The following is an 18,615-nucleotide window of genomic DNA, read 5'->3' as shown; positions in this document are numbered from 1 at the left end:
AATGCACAGAGATAACATGAAGCAGTCGCTGGCAATGAAATACTTGAGTCACAGGCTCTCTTTAAAGGGACTCTTACCTTTGTTGCATTTTTACACTTTTTTTGGATAAGGTTAAATTGGTATTAATAAGGTAATGACACTATAAAATGCAAGACAGACCCACCAGGAGTAAAAACAAACAATTATTTAACTCTCATAATATTTAGTGAAAACTTCAACCAATAAAATTCTTCGGAACGAAGGACCTTATTGGCCGACAGACCTGTCTGTTTGCTGCATGGACATGCAGGTTTTCCGTCTGCTTCTTGTGGCGCATTCGGGCCCGCGTCATCAATGTATATAACTTACCGGTGCTTCTGAATCCGAATCCATTGCTTTGGTAAACAAAAACTCACGTGCGTGCGCGGAGGCCGTAGGTTGAAAGTCTGCTTGTAAATAAAGTTTCTTCAAAAAAACACCACGGATGGGAACGAGGGGGTGGGGCATTGGAGGAAGGCGGGATGATTTGAATGTGCTGTAATTCTCAAATGCAGCAAAGGTAAGAGTCCCTTTAAGCAATGCTCAAGTAATTACAACCAAAAAAATAAAATAGAAATAGTATAAAATAGAAAAAAATTGAATATCAAAAATTTAAAATAGAAAATAAAATATCTATATATATATATATATATATATATATAAATATACGTCTTTACAGATGAAGAGAAAAATAAAACAACAATAGTGCAATTTGTGCAGTAGTGCAAATATTCAAATATGCCCCGCTGCTGGTGCAAATATGCAAATATGCCAGGGTGCTGGTTTGGTGGAGTACAGTAATAAGCACAACAAACATATATATATAGATGCCGAAAATGGTTCATGATAGCAAGTACATATCATCTGGCTTCGAAACAGTGTGTGCAACTGTGCTTTGAATAGTTGTCAGACTTTTTTCACATGCTCCAACACATTGACAAATATTTTGGAATTACAGCATGTTGTTTGTGCTGAGCTTTTGCTTGGGCCCAAAATTATTCCATTGATTGTTTTTGTTTGTTATGGTTTCACACGATGCAGCAAAATGCTGCCACAATTCCCGTGGGCGCTGGGGTCTGTGGAGGGAGCAATTTTCCACAACAGAAGAACAGACACACTTTTCAAAATATTTTCCTTAGTCACTGTGCTCTCACAGTGTCAGGTTGATTCTTAGACTTAATTATAGTCTCTGTGGCTCAGCGTTCAATTGCCAAAGTTCAGCAACCCAAGTTGAAGAGAACATTGATGTCAGCGCACATGACTGGGGCAGAGGGACATGTTGATAACAGGTGTTTGGGCCTGACATGACACTATTCGGGGCTGAAAAATGTTGCATGTTTTGCAAAAAAAAGTCACTTTATTCAATTTAGTTGCAGGGCTCTTGAAGATTTGCTACAGTTCAATTACGGTAGGCCTGTCAGGTGAATGATATTAAGTATTTAAAAGAAACAAAAAAATTAACAGAAAGTAGGGTCCAATATAATATTGTTAACAGATACTTTCTTTACTGTGAAAATCTCTACCTGACATGTTTTAAGATCAAATCCTAATAACAACGCATAGATACCACATCTATGCAGTGATTTGCATTATACTTTCCAGCAGGAAGAAGTATGGCACTAAGTGGGTTTGTAAAAGATCACGGGTCATCGCGTAAGACAATCAATTGTTGTGTCTTGTGTAGTGTTCTCACAATGGAGGTCAACAGACGCCCCTTCTGATAAGCCTCACCTCGTCCTGACGAAGCACTCACATGACCACTTCAGAGGCTTCAACAGACATGTTGCTCATTCACTTTGGATGGAGCGACGTCATGCATCGCTTTACTGCATCGATTGCTATGCTTTCCACGTACCAGCCAATCAAGTCATATTCAAGCAAAGAGTCAATTCCAGGTGCGAGCCAATCAAATAATTTCAATGCAAATACATGTCCTGCTTGGTTAAAGGTATGAATATTAATACATGTGGCTAGATTAACACACACATGCAAAAACAACCTTGTGCTTCTATCTTAGTGAGAAAACTCATTGGCATATTGCATTCCCTAGCCCCCTTAGCTGAACCTTAACAGCCCAAATCTCCTCACTTTCCTTAAATATCCTTACTCTATAAAGTCTAGGCTCAAATGCTCCTCTCAAAGATACCTGTACTAGTACAAACATTCAAAGACATACAGAAGACACAAAATCAGTTTGCAGCATCAATACAACTTTAATGGCCGCCCTCCTCAGTGGGAGGAAATTACATTATCTGACTGTGTAACTGGTGTCTGAAAGTGTCTGGATGTGGGTCTTAAGAGAGTGCTTTGCTGCCCCGACTGACAAAGAGCAGCGGCACTCTCCAGACTTTTTCAGACACTGTAGATGAGTCACTGTGTGGGCGCATGCACCCACACACACACACAGTAAAGGTCATAAACCTTGCCTTCTCCATGTAAGTGGATGGGACATGGACAAAACTAAAAAGTCAAAAATGGTTTCAGTCGTTGTAGGCAGTGCTCATCACACTGTAAGCTTAGTTTTAATTTGTTATTTAATGCAATAATCCTGTGGTGAAACTGAGAATGACTTAAGATTGGTTGCAGACTCTGGCTCTATGAAATCAAAAGCGTAAGATGGTGGGACCTGTATCCAGGATATTATTGATTCATTCTTACGAGAGTAAGTAGAGATATGTCACCCATCTATATATACAGTTTGGTTGTGTGTGTATGTCATGCTCATGTCAGTTGTGAAAAAAAGAAAAGGGTATGAAGATTCTGATCTGGGTTTACACACACACACACACACACTCACGATTTCAAGGAACAGGCCTTGCTGTCTCTCTGTTTGACACTGACGTGTTCAGTACAAATGCAGGTGAGGAGTCTTTTTTTCTGATACTTGAGCGTATAAGCACACACAGTGAATTGGGTATTAAATGGGAGAGACTTTCCCTTGACCCGGTCACTGACGTCAGAGCCTTTGTATGTTCAATAAAACCACATTGTGCAGTCTTGGAGATTTGTTCAAAAGCCTTCTCAATGTTACCAGCTGAGATGTTGTTGTTTTTTGACAGGTTAAACCAACTGCAAGCACACACTCTTTAACAATCTTTATCACAAGCCAGTCTCCCCAGAAAACATTCAGACATTCACAGCATCTCTTGGTACCTGCCTCCAATTTGCTGACACCTCTTATTAGAAGGTCATCCTTCCCATCGTTGAGGTCAGGACATGATGTGAGGTTGCCTGATATGCAAATGAGGCCACAACAAAGTGACTAAAAATGGAAGTTTAATTTATTCTGCAGTGTTGAGTCTTATGGTCATCTTACTCAAACTATTGGCTACACTGACCGACCCTCCCCCCCTTGTCTGTATCATCAATAGTTGTACAATTACAAATGTTGTGCACAAATATGGAAAAAATTTAGGTAGAGCACAGACTGAAGGCTCTGTTACCATTTGCATATATGCTTCCAATGTTGAGCTTAGACAGCTATCTCTGATATGTGGAGGGCCTGTTACATGGCACCCTCTTGAACCCTAATGTATCTAGAGTTTGCATCAATATTAACTTGATTAACCTCAAACTATTAGTCGGCTCATTTTGTACCAACAGGTCAGAGTGACCCTCACAGTGCAGCCTGCAACTTATCAAGAAAAAAAAGCTCCCCGTTTCACCCACCAGTCTTGGATTAGATCAGGGAAGAGGAGAGTGTAGGTGGAAAGCGATTTGGCAGCTCCAGATATTAATCAGTGATGTAGAAATGCAAGATGCGACCTCATCCAAAAAGATATGAGCAGGCAGCCTGGAGGATGTGTGGATGAAAATGTTTAAATGAATGCACTGTCTTTCATATCTTTCTTACTGACTGATACAAAGTTTGGTCTTAACTAATAAAAAAGGGAAGAAATACCCACAACACTTCCCCTGCTGAATTATTTATGCTGCACAAATGTCATTTTTTGGAACTACAATAAATCATGGTTATGTAAAAGAGAAGCTGTTCACTGTTGATAATACATCTGTTTTGTGTTTGTAGCTTGTTTTGTTTTTTTAACAGCTGCAGAATGAAAATATATATTTAATGCAAGTTTTCTTCAATCCATCAATATGTAACCTCTGCCACTAGGGGTCCCTCATCTAAATCACTAACAAAAATACCTAGTTTGATGAAGCCGTGAGGCAGCGTGGGTTCATCGGAAAATTTTCAACACCATTTTTAATGAAATCTGTCTGACTTGAGTCAGATGCAAATCATGTTCATGGATGAGGAAATGCATTGAAGTTTATTCACGTTATGCAGCAAATGGCAATGAATAATCCTGAAGCATTACAAGTGAAAAATAGGCATTGGCTAACTAGCTAACTGGCAAGCAGTGTGTTTTTTCAGCCGCTCATGAAGACCAAATAAAGACGAGAAGGGGAGTGATTATTACTTAGTGTGTATGCTAAACCTTCAGTGCTATCAGGGGTACGGTACTGGACCAGCACGTGCAGCACACTGATGCCCAGGAAACAAGGCAACAGCGTGACCGGCGTTGAATGACGTACTTTACCACTTCCTTTCATCTAAATGTCATCAGAGATGTTCCTCAAACCAGGCTTCTGGGAACAAAGTGAGTTATATTTCTTCTCAAAATCCCATTTGTTGGCCATCACATGTGACAGACATTTGACCAGAAACTTGAGTCATCGATCTTGAACCCCTGATGATGATAGACATTTAAAAATGTTGCAGATTAAATCATGAAAATCACATTGTCATCTAGTCTGGGATTAAATCACTGCAGAGGGGCTCTTTTATCAGGCTCGGAGACACTGTCGAGGCAGTTTGCCTTGATTTGACAAAAACATACCAATAATCAGTGTCTAAGCTATATTGCCACAATAGAATAGGGCTTCAGGATGAGCGAAGCTGCTTTCAGACATGCAGTGTACTCCTGCTTGAGTACAGGAGCTGTATGTGAGATTGCAAATATCTGAATGTGATGCCATACATGTTGAAGACAGAGATAAAGATCTTGGAGATATGGAATTAAAGAGCTTTTGGTGATAAGTGCTAAAGCCAGTGTTAATGTGCTGTAAACAAAACCACATGATTTCCGCAGTGGAATTAATGTTACGTCCTGCCTCCTGCATGCTGCGCCACCCGTCATCTGTACACACTTTTTGAGAATCTCCCGCTGCGTTTTTCATGTGTGAAAGGAAAAACTTCGGTCCAAGCCTTGACCCCATTGTCCAGATATTTTCCAGAATTAATGTCTGAAAGCAGCTTAATGAAATAATTCAAGTGGAAGTTCACAGTTTCAACCTTCCCCCCATTCACATGAAAGTGTCCAAGCTGAACAAAAATCTTGATCCCTTACTGGCCTCCGGCAGAGTCTCAAATTTGTGCTTATGCTGGAAAGCCAGGGGGAAAGCTGCTAAGGATTTATGATGTAACGCTTTCTTCAAAAAATATTTGGTGATCAATTCATAATGATAGGTTCCTGGTGTTTACTCATACCATAACAATAGCAGGAGTGCTGCTTTTGTTTAGGGATATCAGAGAAGGTTTTATATTGGATTTAAAAATACTGCATAGTCACAGTCTGCATTATCAACAAGCTCACACAAGATAAGAGAAATTCAGTCAAAATGTAATTAACTGCCTTTAAGCTGCAATTAATTTATGTTTGTAAGCAACTAAAGTCCAATTAGCTGTACTTTTTCTTAAATTCTTCAACCTTATATCTCCAGACAAAGTTACGGAAGATCAACTATATGTGAGGCATTACATAATTGTTTTTAGAGCTACACTATTATCCACTGGGGTTCTTACCACATTCCAGAAGAGAGGGTTGAATATGATGGCAATTATGGCGATACAGAAGCTGGAGTCCCGAAAGGCAACGTACTTAAAGAGTTCTTCCATCAGCGTGAAGTCCATCTGAGAGAAATGAGCATGAGGAATGGTTGTGAGCAGAATGAAAATGACAAAAATTCTCCCAAAAGCTTTGTTTCATTCAAAAGACAGATGATTACATACTGTTAGTATGGCCTGTTATAACATCTTCAATAATAAGGTATCAAATATGCTAATTTATTCCCACACTGTAATTCAAGAGACCAAGTAGGAGCATCTGTATATTTTGGTTCTTTTCAGTACATTACATTTCATTTAGCTGACGATTCTTGAGGATGCTTATACAGTTTTCAGGACAGTCTTATTACTATTTAATTTACTACTGCATCACCACCCATACCACGCTCTCAGACAGTCTTTCTGAGCGTGGTGACAGGAATGACGCAAGAATATATTCTTGTACCATGCAGATCAGCCAGTAGCATAAAAGCTGTGGCCGATCACTTAAGGTGGAGCAGCACATACTGATTTCCCTTATCTCACTCTTCGTGGTTTTTTAGTTATACCCACTGACGCCAGAGATGAAGAGTAACTAAGTGTCTCTCACACAGAGGCCCTCAGTTTGCATTGGGTGTTATAAAGTGTGGAGGCCAGAAGGGAAAAACAGCCTTCAAGTCATTTTTTAGTTTGACTTGGCCAATTGCATAAAAAGCGGAAGGCCCTATTTTATTTTTTAAGGGTTAGGGTTTAAGTTTCCGTTAAGTCTGATAGAAAAACAAGTGGAAACAGCAGAATATGATGTTTTGTAAAAATGGATGGTTGTTTCTTTAGTAACTGATACTCTTTATTTAACGTGTTTGATCAAACAGACATGTTGACATGTGGGTAGTGCTATAGCAAACTTGGAGGGCTTCTTATGTGTCCTAAAAGAGCATAAATGTGGCCAGAGAGTTTTTCACTTGGGTTTGGATTATTTTTTTCAAATTAAAAAGTTTAACTTGTAATTATAAAGAGCTCTGACCAGGACTTCATTAGTTGATAAATAAGCTTGTTTTACTGTGAAAAACATAGCTTTTTGCAGCACCACTGAAATACAACACTGCGTTTATTTTAAGGAAGTGTACGTTTTCCTTTACAGACAAAAAACTAATTATATAACAGTTACAGGGCTAAAATGAATATGTAATGGTTGCATTAACTCTTGACTTCATGTATTAATTCAGACAGCTCTTCCATTCACTTGTAGTAATTAGCTATTTTCTCTCTTTCTCTTTAAAACAACTTAAGGTGGTGATAGATAATCAACGGTTATTAGCTTTATCGTACTGGTGGCAAAGAAATGATTTCAGCATAACCAGTACCATGATAACTCCAGAGCAGGTTTTTACTGCTTCACTGCACAAAATGATGATAGAGTTTATCTGGAGATAGGGAGGTCCCCTGACGACTTAACCACATTGAACTTTATGGTTCAAAACTTACATCCATCTGTGTTTTGATTGCAGGGGACGGTCAGTGTATACAGGTACTGTAGTGGCTAGTAATACACAACATGTACAACAACAAAAAAGCTAAAAGGCAAATTATTTAATTGTGTATGTGTATGTCAGTTACAGGCCACCACCTGAACTGCCTCTGGTTTTTTTGTGATGGTGTTTTTTTCAGAGACGCAGGCCACTTGAGTTTAAGGGCTCTCATCTTGAGCTGGACCTTTCCTGAGTTACGGCGTTAAATAATAGTAAGGGACGTGGTTGTGTAGAACATTATCATGTCACAGTGAAGCTGACCTGTGACCTTTTTTGGATACAAAATGCCATCACTTTTTCATTTTATTCCATTAGATATTGGTGCCAAATTGTGTTGTAATTGAACTGACTTATGTCAAAACACATGTTTTGTGATATCACATTGACCTTTGACCTTCTCTTGAACTCTAATCAGTTCATCCTTGAATCCAGTGGACATTTGTCCCAGAAGTGACGAAATTCCGTCAAAGTGAGATATGGTGTTCATGAGACAAGTGGACAATGTCAAAACTGTTTCATGCCTCCTGCATGTTAGAATAAAAACATTTACAACACAATATACACTGATCAGCCACAAATGCTAAGGGATATTTAGATTTGTTAGTTTATTAGTTGTTTTTTTGTGGTCAATAAAAAATGACATGACATTAACGGATGCTTTAAGTTTCCTTTAAATGAATGAGTAAAACACTCAAATACTTGTCATTTAATTGATTTGTCAATTGTCATATCAATCAGTAAAAAAATGTACACCAAAGAACTGTCAGCTGTTTCAAATATTTGCTATTCTTTGTCATATATGACAGTTAATTGACTACATTTGAATTCTGGACAATTGGTTGCACATCTGAAGATGTCACATTGAGCTCTGTGAGAATATAACATCTCTCGCATGTTTTAAAGACATAAATGATTAATCAACAAATAACTTTAGCCTTGTATATACATTCAGGGAATAAGTTCACAAATAAAATGGGTTTAAAAATGTGAAGTTATCATATATGTTTTATGTTGATGTGTTATCTGTTTAAAGCATATCTCTGTGCAGGTTAGATCAGACAAGTCATTAGAAAATAAAGACAATATATTTAGCTATATAACAATAAGTTGTATGGTATAATTTTGGTATTCAATAATAAAAGAAACATATATATATATATATATATATATATATATATAAAGTGTTGCATTGTATAGTATCCTGGTATGTGCTTTGGATTATCAGAATTAGTTTATTGTGCTTTTATTTTAGAAAACATTGAGAACATTTTATTCGATAATACATTCATCTTTTTCATTAAGACATTAAAAATAATTTAAATTTAAAAAAAGTAACATCTGTACTGTTCTTACGTGAAGCTGCGTTGTATTGTATCCAAATAAATATGATATATGTGTGCTTTGAGTTTGCAGGATCAACAAATAGTGCTTTTATTGTGGAGAACATGGAGCCTGCACCGGCTGAGTTCCGGAAGAGGAGCTCGTTGGTGGTGGTGGAGGAGGAGAGGAGCTAATCTCGGTCTGATATGGACCTGGACCCGGACCCGAACCTGGACCTGCAGCCTCTGAGGACACTAACAGCCTCGTGTTTGTTGTTTGTTTTTAAACAGTTGTTTACCTTGGAGTAGTCCACGTTGTCCAGTCCTCCGCAGCAGTCCAGCGGCGCAGGGCTCCGTGCTCCGGCGGGTTCGGTCTCCTTCCGGCTCCGCAGGTCGCTCATCCGCACCGACCTGACCACAGCCTCTATATATGTCCTCGGGGGGGGGGGGGGGGACGACGACGACACGATTATTGCGCAACAGCGAGGGCGAAGTTCTCAATTTCTAAAGTACACGCAGTGACCGCGGCGAGACACACATGTCCACTGTCACTTTAACTCCGCTCAATGCATGCTGGGAAGTGTAGTTCACAGTTCACTCGCACTGGATCGAGCCCGTTGTCAGATATCTCACACTTCTTTTTATTATTCACTTATAACTTCAAAGCTTTATTTTTTTTGGGGGGGGGGGGCTGAAAACAGAACTGCATGACCCCTTTACACGAATGGCATTTGTACAGTACAATACAATCTACACATGTCAATATAATATAGATTATATCATTAAAACATAAAAGCATTGCCTATTGGTATATATTATTGAAGTTTGAAATTATTGGTATTTCTTGTATTTAAAAAATATCTCATACTCTAATCATTAAAGGCATAAAGAGAGAAGATCTAAACTCTCCCTTTCCCAGCCTTTTCTACATCCAAGCTTAAAGTTTCTCTCCTTATCTTTTTTCCTTCCTATCACTGGGCTTATTTCCTCACCCCTTTTTTCTCCTTTCTGTATCCTCCTTTTATAATCTCCCACCCCAAATTGGCCTTCTTTTACTCCTACTACCTGTTTTTCTTCTTGCACACTTTCTTTCTATTCTTTTCGCCATTCCTCCCCCTCTTTCCTTCACTCTTTATCCACCTTCTGTTCATCACTTCTTTTCCCTCATCCTTCCTCCGCATCCCTCTTTTTCCTCCCTCCATTTTCATCTCCCCACTCTTCTCTGCTTCCTTCCTTCTTCTTTTTCTCTCCACCTCCTTGCATCTTTGTTCCGTTCCCTCCTTTTCCCTCCTCCCTCCTCCACTCTCTAATCTCCCTTTTGCTTCTCTTGCCTCGCTCTTCCTGTGTTGTTGTTTTTATTCTTCCTGCCTCTTTTTGTATTCTACTGTATTTATTTTCACCTCTGTCATTAAGATTCTTTAGTTTTTCCTTTCTCCGTTCCACCCCTTACTCTCTCTCCTGTTTACCTCTTCATCTTAATAATTTCCTCTCACTCATACCCTATCATGTCCTCTTCCTCTAACCTCCTATATTACATTTAATTATGTATGTATACATAATGAATTCTATATTCTATAATGTATTATAATTTCCCATCTTGTTTCTTCTCGTTTGTCTTCTTTCTTTTTCCTCTCCTCTCTTCCACCGCCCGCTGTTTGTTTAGAGTCGATCGGTTAAGTACAACACACCCCATGTGGAGGGAGGAATAGATGGAGCTCTGAAAGCCTCACAGATCCCTGACCGAGCATACTGTCCACTCATTAGCCCGCATGCTGTCAGAGCCGAGAACTTCATCATGTGAAATGAAAAACGAACATGCCATCCAGCCAGCAGGAGAAGATTATGGCTGGAATTGGGACTCTCTCCTCCGTCTTCCCTCACTTCTCACTGCTGCAGCTAAACACCTGTTATGTCAGCTGCAAGCACACATCCAAACAGAACAAAATATTGCAAACCTGACAACAAGTTGTTTTATTAATTGAGACGCAGCTATAGAGGGCCTTAGACAACAACAATTTGAAAACAAGTTGTTTTGTGTTTTTCAATAATTGTCTAAGGCCCTCTAAACTCCTTTCATACTGTCATCTAGCTGTGTCTCAATTCAGAGGCTGCATTTAAAGACTGATTGCATCACAGAGGCTAAGCAGCTCAGTTTTGGTCTCCACCAACTCCCCAGGGGAATATCCGGCTCTTTAACTAACTAAGTAGTGAGTAGCCTAACCCTTAACCCTAACACCTATTTAGACAGGTTTATTGTCACACTTTTACAAAACATGTTCAAAAGTCTTGATCACTGCTACAGTGTAGGTTTATAAATCCTGCCTCCTCCATGTTATTTAAAGGGACATGGACCAATCAAGTCAAAGTACATGTCAAATACATTTTTCTACAATATATATAGGTCTTATCACATGGATGTTAGGTCAAGTGCTCATTTGTCTGGAATGTTTTAATTGATTATATAATAACTGGGTGAAACATCATGATTGACAGCCGGTAGTGAGTCACGATTTGTCGGGCAGAAGTATCGGCAGGACCTTGCTACTCTGGGTCCATATATGTCAGCGTTCGTATCCGAGATGTTTTGGCTTCATTTCTGGATCGTGGGAGGAAGTAGAGTCCCATGTTTTTGTATAGCCAGTGCTGTTCACAGTTTCTGTCCCATGTTTTTTATACAGGTGAAGTCACTCCTGTATGTCTACATGTAATCATGCACAACACATTTGACAGGTGCTTGCATAAAGACACAGGCGCACATAATAGAAAGTCTCACATGGAGAGTCATTTATCTGCTCAGTCTGCTCCACACACAAACCTCCTCCACATACATGTAATCATTCACACGGATGAATATGTTTGCTTTTCCATGGATTCAACAGGTAGACCGTGTGTATTATGTTGTCATTCACACACACACACACATACAGACTATTATGAAACAACATAAATGTGGATGAAACAAGAGGAAAGAGAAATCTGTTTTGAACTTTTTTTATTTTCCATTAAATCCACATGTGATAATAGACTTTCATTGATTACACTCATGGGCTGCTTTGGAAGTTTATTGTTGAAGCTGGATAGAAAGTGACCAGCTGCTGTCAGAGGCTGTTACTGTGTTTAATCGATGGCTGGTGAGGAGTTTGAAAACAGTGGGCTAACTATGAGGGGGGGGCCGAATTCAGTCATTACTCCAGCAGGCTTATCCTCAAACTGATTCATCCTGGCAGCAGGAAGAGCAACACTTTGTTTCCATCCCAGACAGTGTAGTACAAGAGACTTTAACATAATACCTGAATGACCCATATGAGTGGGACGAGACTCGTTCATTGTCATTTCACAATTAACTGCAGATCAACAACATCGAAATGTACTTGAATGTCTGTGACACAATAAACAGAAACACCAATACAGCAATTTAAACAAGGGGTTCATTTTTCAAAGTTATATATGCTATTTTACAAATGGCAACAGTTGTGCACATTCTCCCGTCAAATTAGTTTTCTTATAGATTCCAACTTTTGCACACCAAGTCGTGTACTTAAATTCCAGAACCGGTTTTGTGCCGTTATGCAACTGTTGTAAATAAGGCCCTGGAGCTGCTGCTGCTCTGTTAACATTCTCTCCACCACCAATGTAACCCTGCAAGTATTCACTAATCCCAAGGCGTCCAGCACCAGCTATTTTTGATCCTTACTGTGGTACTGGTTTGATAAAAGCTCAGTGCAGCAAATTATAAAACAATTCCACCAAAGCTCCTCCTTGCTGCACAAATTTGGCTTTTCTAACCTCGGTGCCCAACAAACATGATAGTGAGAGGTAACCACAAATGCTCAGTGACCTTTGAGCGATGTCACAGATTCTTCTCCAATGTTTTCCATTTTTTTGTGGGTTCTAAACTGACCACAGTGAGCATGTGACCCAACTATTTTTGTTCTTATTAGACCAGCCGGTCCTCAAGAGTGTAGTAAAACACAAATTACGTACAGATTACGCATTAAACACAGTCAGACAGGCATGCATGTGCGCACTCACACCGCGCATGGTGCAGGTAAACACTTTCTATCAAAACAGCAGCTCGTCGACATCATGTCCTCCAGCCTCCTCTCTTGTTTGCCATCGGACGCCAGCAAAGAAGACGAGAGCAGGCCAAACACCAAAACAACAACCAGCGGAAGGCCCTACGTTTGCCTTCCCACGATCCCTCTGTCCCTCGGTGAAAGCACTGAGTCATCTAAGACTAGTGATAAACATGCCCGATGTTATTCCTAAACAAACAGAGACTCTGTTCTCACAGATAGGTTAAACAAACTCTGAACACTTGACAGCCAATTACATTGTTTCTTATTTCAAACAGAAATCAGCCTTACTGGAAGCCAATGTCAATGTGGTGTTTAGAGCTTCTTCCACTGCCTCGGATCAAAGGTGTTGTGAGTTGGATGTCTCTGCTGCTGAATATGGTTTCTTCCCAGGAGACAATGTTACTTCTTCAGGGCAGACTGGGCACTACGCTGACTCTGAGAGTGAAGGGAACAGAGGTAAAACATGTTTTTCACCAGCGGAGACAGCTCTTGGTGACTCAAAGAATAAGGTTTGATGCTGAATCTGCAAAATTCCTGCCAAATTCCTAATTAAAAAGCTATTGATGATACTATTGGCTGTGCAGTAACGGCAAAAAGTTGCAAATAATCCCTTTATACATCAACTCACTGCGCTGAAGCTGACTTGCTCAATGTACATAATATGTAGAGTGGAGATATAAACTCTTTTCGTCATAATATCATATTTTGAGTTACTCTTCATTTTGGTTTTCATTGGATCAAATATACAAAATTAAAACTCTACCTCTTTGGCTACGCCTGAAGTAACCATTATTGATGACACTAGCACATGATACACTCTTACAAAGCATAGCCAGTGTTAAACTAAATGCTTAATCCTGCCTGTGCCGAGAACGGTAAAAACGTTTGGATTTTTTTATGAACCTGTGACTAGGGCAAGCTTTTCTTCTGGTGCCGCTCACATTGTATATAAAGATAGATGACATGTCTGCACTTCCTCCCACCAAAAGAAATGGAGGCAAAATATCTCAAATACGAATGCTGCCTTTTTGTGGTAAGCATGTAATTTGGAGATGGAGTCTGCACACTAGCCATCGGGGAGTTTTTATAATATCAAATAAATAATTTAAACCAAAATTGATTGAAATGTATTTCTATACTTGGAACAATTAACACAAGCATCGGTGCTATAATAACTAGCATTAATGACAGAAACCATCTTTGAGAATGTGTATTCTGATCCTGTTCTTTGGCTCACACTTTTGAGAGAGAGAGAGAGTGGCAAAAAACTCTATATACAAATATATATATATATACACATCGTCCCTTCAATGCTTTTCATACATTTCAAATTGGCTTCGAGACAAAGGTCTTCCCTTCCATTCTTTTATTTTCTGTGCCATATTTAGCATCAACCATCTTTTCCCACGTAATCCACCCATTTACCCAGCTACTTATGTTACATCCACCTATCCATTCACCCTGCTCTGTGTTTATCCATCCATCCTTCCATCTGAAGCCTGTTATGAGCTGATCACTATTTATTTCCAGTTTCTATTGCTGAGGACATTATGAATTTCCTCCTGCTGAGCTGCTCCCTGCCAGCCAGTCCACTGCAGTGTCAGACCATCAGTGTAATAGATCTCTGTAGTGATAATGCAGCACAGGAAGCTGATAAACACAGTAAATTTATCAAGGGAAACAATGGAGATGATCCTCATCACTGGTACTGCACGTCTCATCTACGCATTTGTAACAACCATGTGTAATCACTTTAATTATTTCTTACACACAAGAGATAATTCAAACCAATTGTTGGCCAAGAACACATTGCTCCGTACATACTGACACTTACTGTTACATCTGCCGACGTAATATTAGCCAGTAAGTGCGCTGATAAGTTTCCAGAATTTCTTGTGATCTTGGAGGAAGGGCGTCATTGGGTTAAATATGTCGGGCTCATGATGTTTGTTGTTTTGGTACAGGAGGTAGTGGCACATGCCGCCCACTCTTCCTCTTTCCCATAAAGGCAAGCAATCTAAACATAGAAAGCTTTATTAGATTTAAGTTGCAACCTCCTGCTGCAGTGATGCAGTGGAGGCTGAAAGTACTTCTTTATTATTCCAACAGCGTTTGATGAATTTTAAACACAATTCCTTTCTTTTACATGTGGCAGAAAATGGTGCTAAAGAATTATAAAAACAACATGAATCATTTTATCGTCATATATTCAAACAGTGCAAACATTATGGCCAGTAATGGTGTTTTGGTTTGTCTAACAGTCAACCCAAGAAGAATGATAACTACATTTGAGTCGGCCGTCATACATTACAGCAGCAATAATTTTGATATAGAAAAATAGTTATAGAACTTTACACAGTAAACAGTTTTAAGAAATGTAGATAATCATGAGTAATAAATGTGAACAGTTATTGTACATCATTGAAATGGCCTAGTGTATATAATTATCCTAATAATAATAATAATAATAAGCATACAAATACCATAATGGAATATTAAAATGATTACTACATTAACGAATCAACTTTTCAAAGTAGTATGATACAGTAAATATATCATGGAAGTCAAACATGTTTTGCAATGGCAATTATTATTTGTTTTTAAATATACATATAAGTATAGTTATATAACTATATACATAGTTATAAAGTTAATAAAAATATGAGCAGTGATAAGAAAAAGTAAAAAGCGATGAGCAATAAAAAGTATGAACAGCAGATACTTTACATTCTTTGCATAAAAATACAATAATGGATATTCAGCTCAATAATACAGCAACAGTAAAATACAGCGTATGAGACATTTAAAGACTGTAATTAAAAGGAGAAACAGAATGGTCCAGCTCCACAGTCCACACATGCGTACATCAGCCTACCCAGCCACTGTTCATTTATAAGCAGCGGGTAAATAAAGGTCAAACAGATTAATGAATGATTTTGATTAATCTTTCTGTTTTTTATCCAATTTCTCCGTATTACACCCTAATGTCTCTGCCCTTTTGTGTTTACATAAATCATCATGACATGCATATTCTTTATAGTTATAGTGGCAAAAGAATGTACATCATAGATTTGAAGGAAAGATAGATTTGAAGGAAAGGTACTGTTAGTTATTTTTCTTTGTCACATAGAAAATTGTAAATGCTACGGCGTATTTATATTCCTTTAAAAATGTAAGTATTTACTACTAACAATGAATCGGATTATTCCTATTTCCAGCAGCTGTATCAAAAAGCTCTGATACGTCTTTTGAACACTAACTTGTGGAACAAGTGTTGTTAGCAGTTAAAGAGAAAGATATTCCCTGCAGGATAATATGCAAACCTTATCAGAACAGAGAGGAAGGTTAATACTGGACCAGGTGGCCAGAAAAACTCTAAATCAATGATCATATTCTGCATATCAACGTGTGATATTTTGATTATATGTTCGCTGCTTTTTCTCCCACCGCCCTCAACCTGGATTTGCACTTCAGCATTGAGGGGGTTACATCGCAGTTACATGACCAGGCTTCAAGGTTGTGTCATAAGCTTTGCAGCCTGGCTGACGTGTGTCTCATACAAGCAGAAAGAAAGAAATTATTACTCATTAGTTCCTTTCTTTTCTTTATTTTCCTTTACAGCAATTAAACATCAAACACAGCCATTACACTACAAACCTTCTGCTCAGTGTGTTGCTGCTCTTATGAAGGAATGAATCACAGTGATTGTATAACAGTGGACTCTTATTCAGTTGCAAGACATTAAGACTTATCTATATTCATGTTTAAGCAACACAATGTAGTTTTTTTAAATAACTACTGTACAATACTGATGCTGCATGAACTCATAACGGGGAGAAATACATCACGGTCATTGCCTCAGCTCTCTGTGAACGCTGTGTTACTCTGGGGTGCTGGAAGTGTGGATATTGAAAAGGATTTCATCAAATTGCGAGAGCTAAAAAAGATAAAAGGATGCGGGATAGATCCTGATCTGGTTAATCATCTGGAGGGTATTTTCGGATTGATGATGCTTCTTGCTGATCGGGCGGTGGGGACGATATATGTAGCCTGAATCCTGCCTGCAGAGGATGGTCAAATATTTATTTATTTTACAGGCCTTTGGCATGTGTTTCAATGCTTCTGTTGGTCTGTGTGTTTGTGCAAGCGTGTTTTTAACAGCAGTTTGGTATTTGTTATCAGGATTAGGCAAAAACTACTGAATGGTTTATCAGGAAACTTAATGGAAGGATGTGGATTGGGGAAGATCCAGGTCAGGGGGTTATTTTTTTCATTTTCATAATTTTTTCCCCCTGTAATAATTCATAGATCTGGTTGGAAAAAAATCCCCTTTCAGGTACTGATACGTAGAAGTGGGTGAAATTTGGTGTGGGTCAGAAAAACTCTGGATCCAGAGAATTTGAAGGTGGTCCTCCTGATGTCGCTGGTAAAACCGCTGTGCCTTCAAAAGCACAGCGTTTTTTACAATGTGAGCAGAGAGCAGTTCTTACATTGTGTGAATTAATTATTTACAGAAAAATCCACGAGAGTTGTTAAGATAGTCCTGGATCTGGCCTCTGATTAAGATCTTATACCACATCTTTCCTCCAAGTTTTGTGTTATCAGTTCTGTTTTTTTCTCTGAGACAATTGCTGTTTCGTTCTTCCAGTCAGACTCGATGAGCTTGTGGGTGCTCAGCAAGAGCCTCACTAAAGACACTTATTGGTCAATCTGGTACAATAGAAGACACTGAGAAGTGAGATGAGGTGACTGTTGCAGACCTTAGTTCAATCCTGGGAAAGGGATCCCTCACATGTGGCCTTCTTGAAAGTTTCATTATTTTTCGTCGTTTTTCTCCTAGTTTTTGTTGAGGACAGATGATATCGCACCTTGTTAAGCCCTATGAGACAACTGTGAATATGTGCTATACAAAAATTTGATTGATTGATTGATTTAGTTACTTGATTGATTGATTTCATTCTCCCATTGAGAAAATGTGAGAGGAGAAGAGATTTCCTCTTCATAATCTTTTTCTACGCTGTCACCCTAGACTGTATATATAGGGCTGTCACCAAGAAACGTGCGTCACCTCCTCGTGGGAGACTCTCTTGAGCCGACCCAGGATAGCAGATTAACACTGTTTTTCTAATTCGATCATAGTAATTTTATGAGTCTGTCAAGCAAAAGGCCTCTGTCGCAGTGACGGAGGCTGCTCGAAAAAGGGCCTTTTAATTTGGGCTGCCAGTCTAAGAACGAATGAGTCACATCGAGCTCAGAGCAGCACAAACATGTTTTTACCTAACTTCCTCTCGCTCTCTCTCTCTCTCCCTCTATAGGTGACACACAACAATACACAGAAAAGTACTGTATGTATTTCCCGTCCGTAAAGTTTTGTTTGTTTATTGAGTTTTTATTTCACTCACTCCTTTAGTCTTTCTGGCTTTACTTGCTTGCTTACTCACTAATCGTTTCCTCTCTGACTTTTTTTCTCACTCCCTCTGACTTTAACATTTACTCGCTCACTCATTCATTCACTTACCTGCTCTTATTTTTCACTTTCTCTCTTATGCACTCAGTCACCCGCCCACTCTTTGACTCTCACACACACACACACACACGCACACACACACGCACGGACGCACAGAAACACACACACACACTAGTATTCCATGTAATTGAGTGTACTTCAGTTTTCCCATATCAAGGTTCAATCGGTGCAGATTGATGTGTCTGTGTCGAGACACAAAACCCTCATGCAGACACTTTATTCACTTTGCCGCGATTATGCAACAACGTTAAGCAAACTGTTTAAAATAAAACACCCCTCATGTGAAATTAAACATAGGACTGCTAATAGCATA

The 18,615-nt window shown here is 39.0% G+C and overlaps 1 protein-coding gene across 1 annotated transcript in view; it reads right to left on the bottom strand.

The window, feature by feature from the left end:
- pemt (phosphatidylethanolamine N-methyltransferase) overlaps positions 1–9,123 on the bottom strand; it is a 60,041-nt gene extending 50,918 nt beyond the window's left edge. Inside the window, exons 1-2 of the mRNA XM_061095003.1 lie at positions 8,996–9,123; positions 5,828–5,935 (exon numbers count right to left, since the gene is read on the bottom strand). Of these exons, the coding sequence (XP_060950986.1) occupies positions 5,828–5,935; positions 8,996–9,097 (210 nt within the window). The 5' untranslated portion in view covers positions 9,098–9,123. The remainder of the gene's footprint in view (positions 1–5,827; positions 5,936–8,995) is intronic.
- Positions 9,124–18,615: the final 9,492 nt, after the last annotated feature.

Source organism: Limanda limanda, chromosome 21 (genome assembly GCF_963576545.1).
Source record: "Limanda limanda chromosome 21, fLimLim1.1, whole genome shotgun sequence".
Classification (NCBI taxonomy): domain Eukaryota; kingdom Metazoa; phylum Chordata; class Actinopteri; order Pleuronectiformes; family Pleuronectidae; genus Limanda; species Limanda limanda.
The sequence above is the reverse complement of the archived record's forward strand: the minus strand, read 5'-3'. Positions and strand labels throughout refer to the sequence as shown.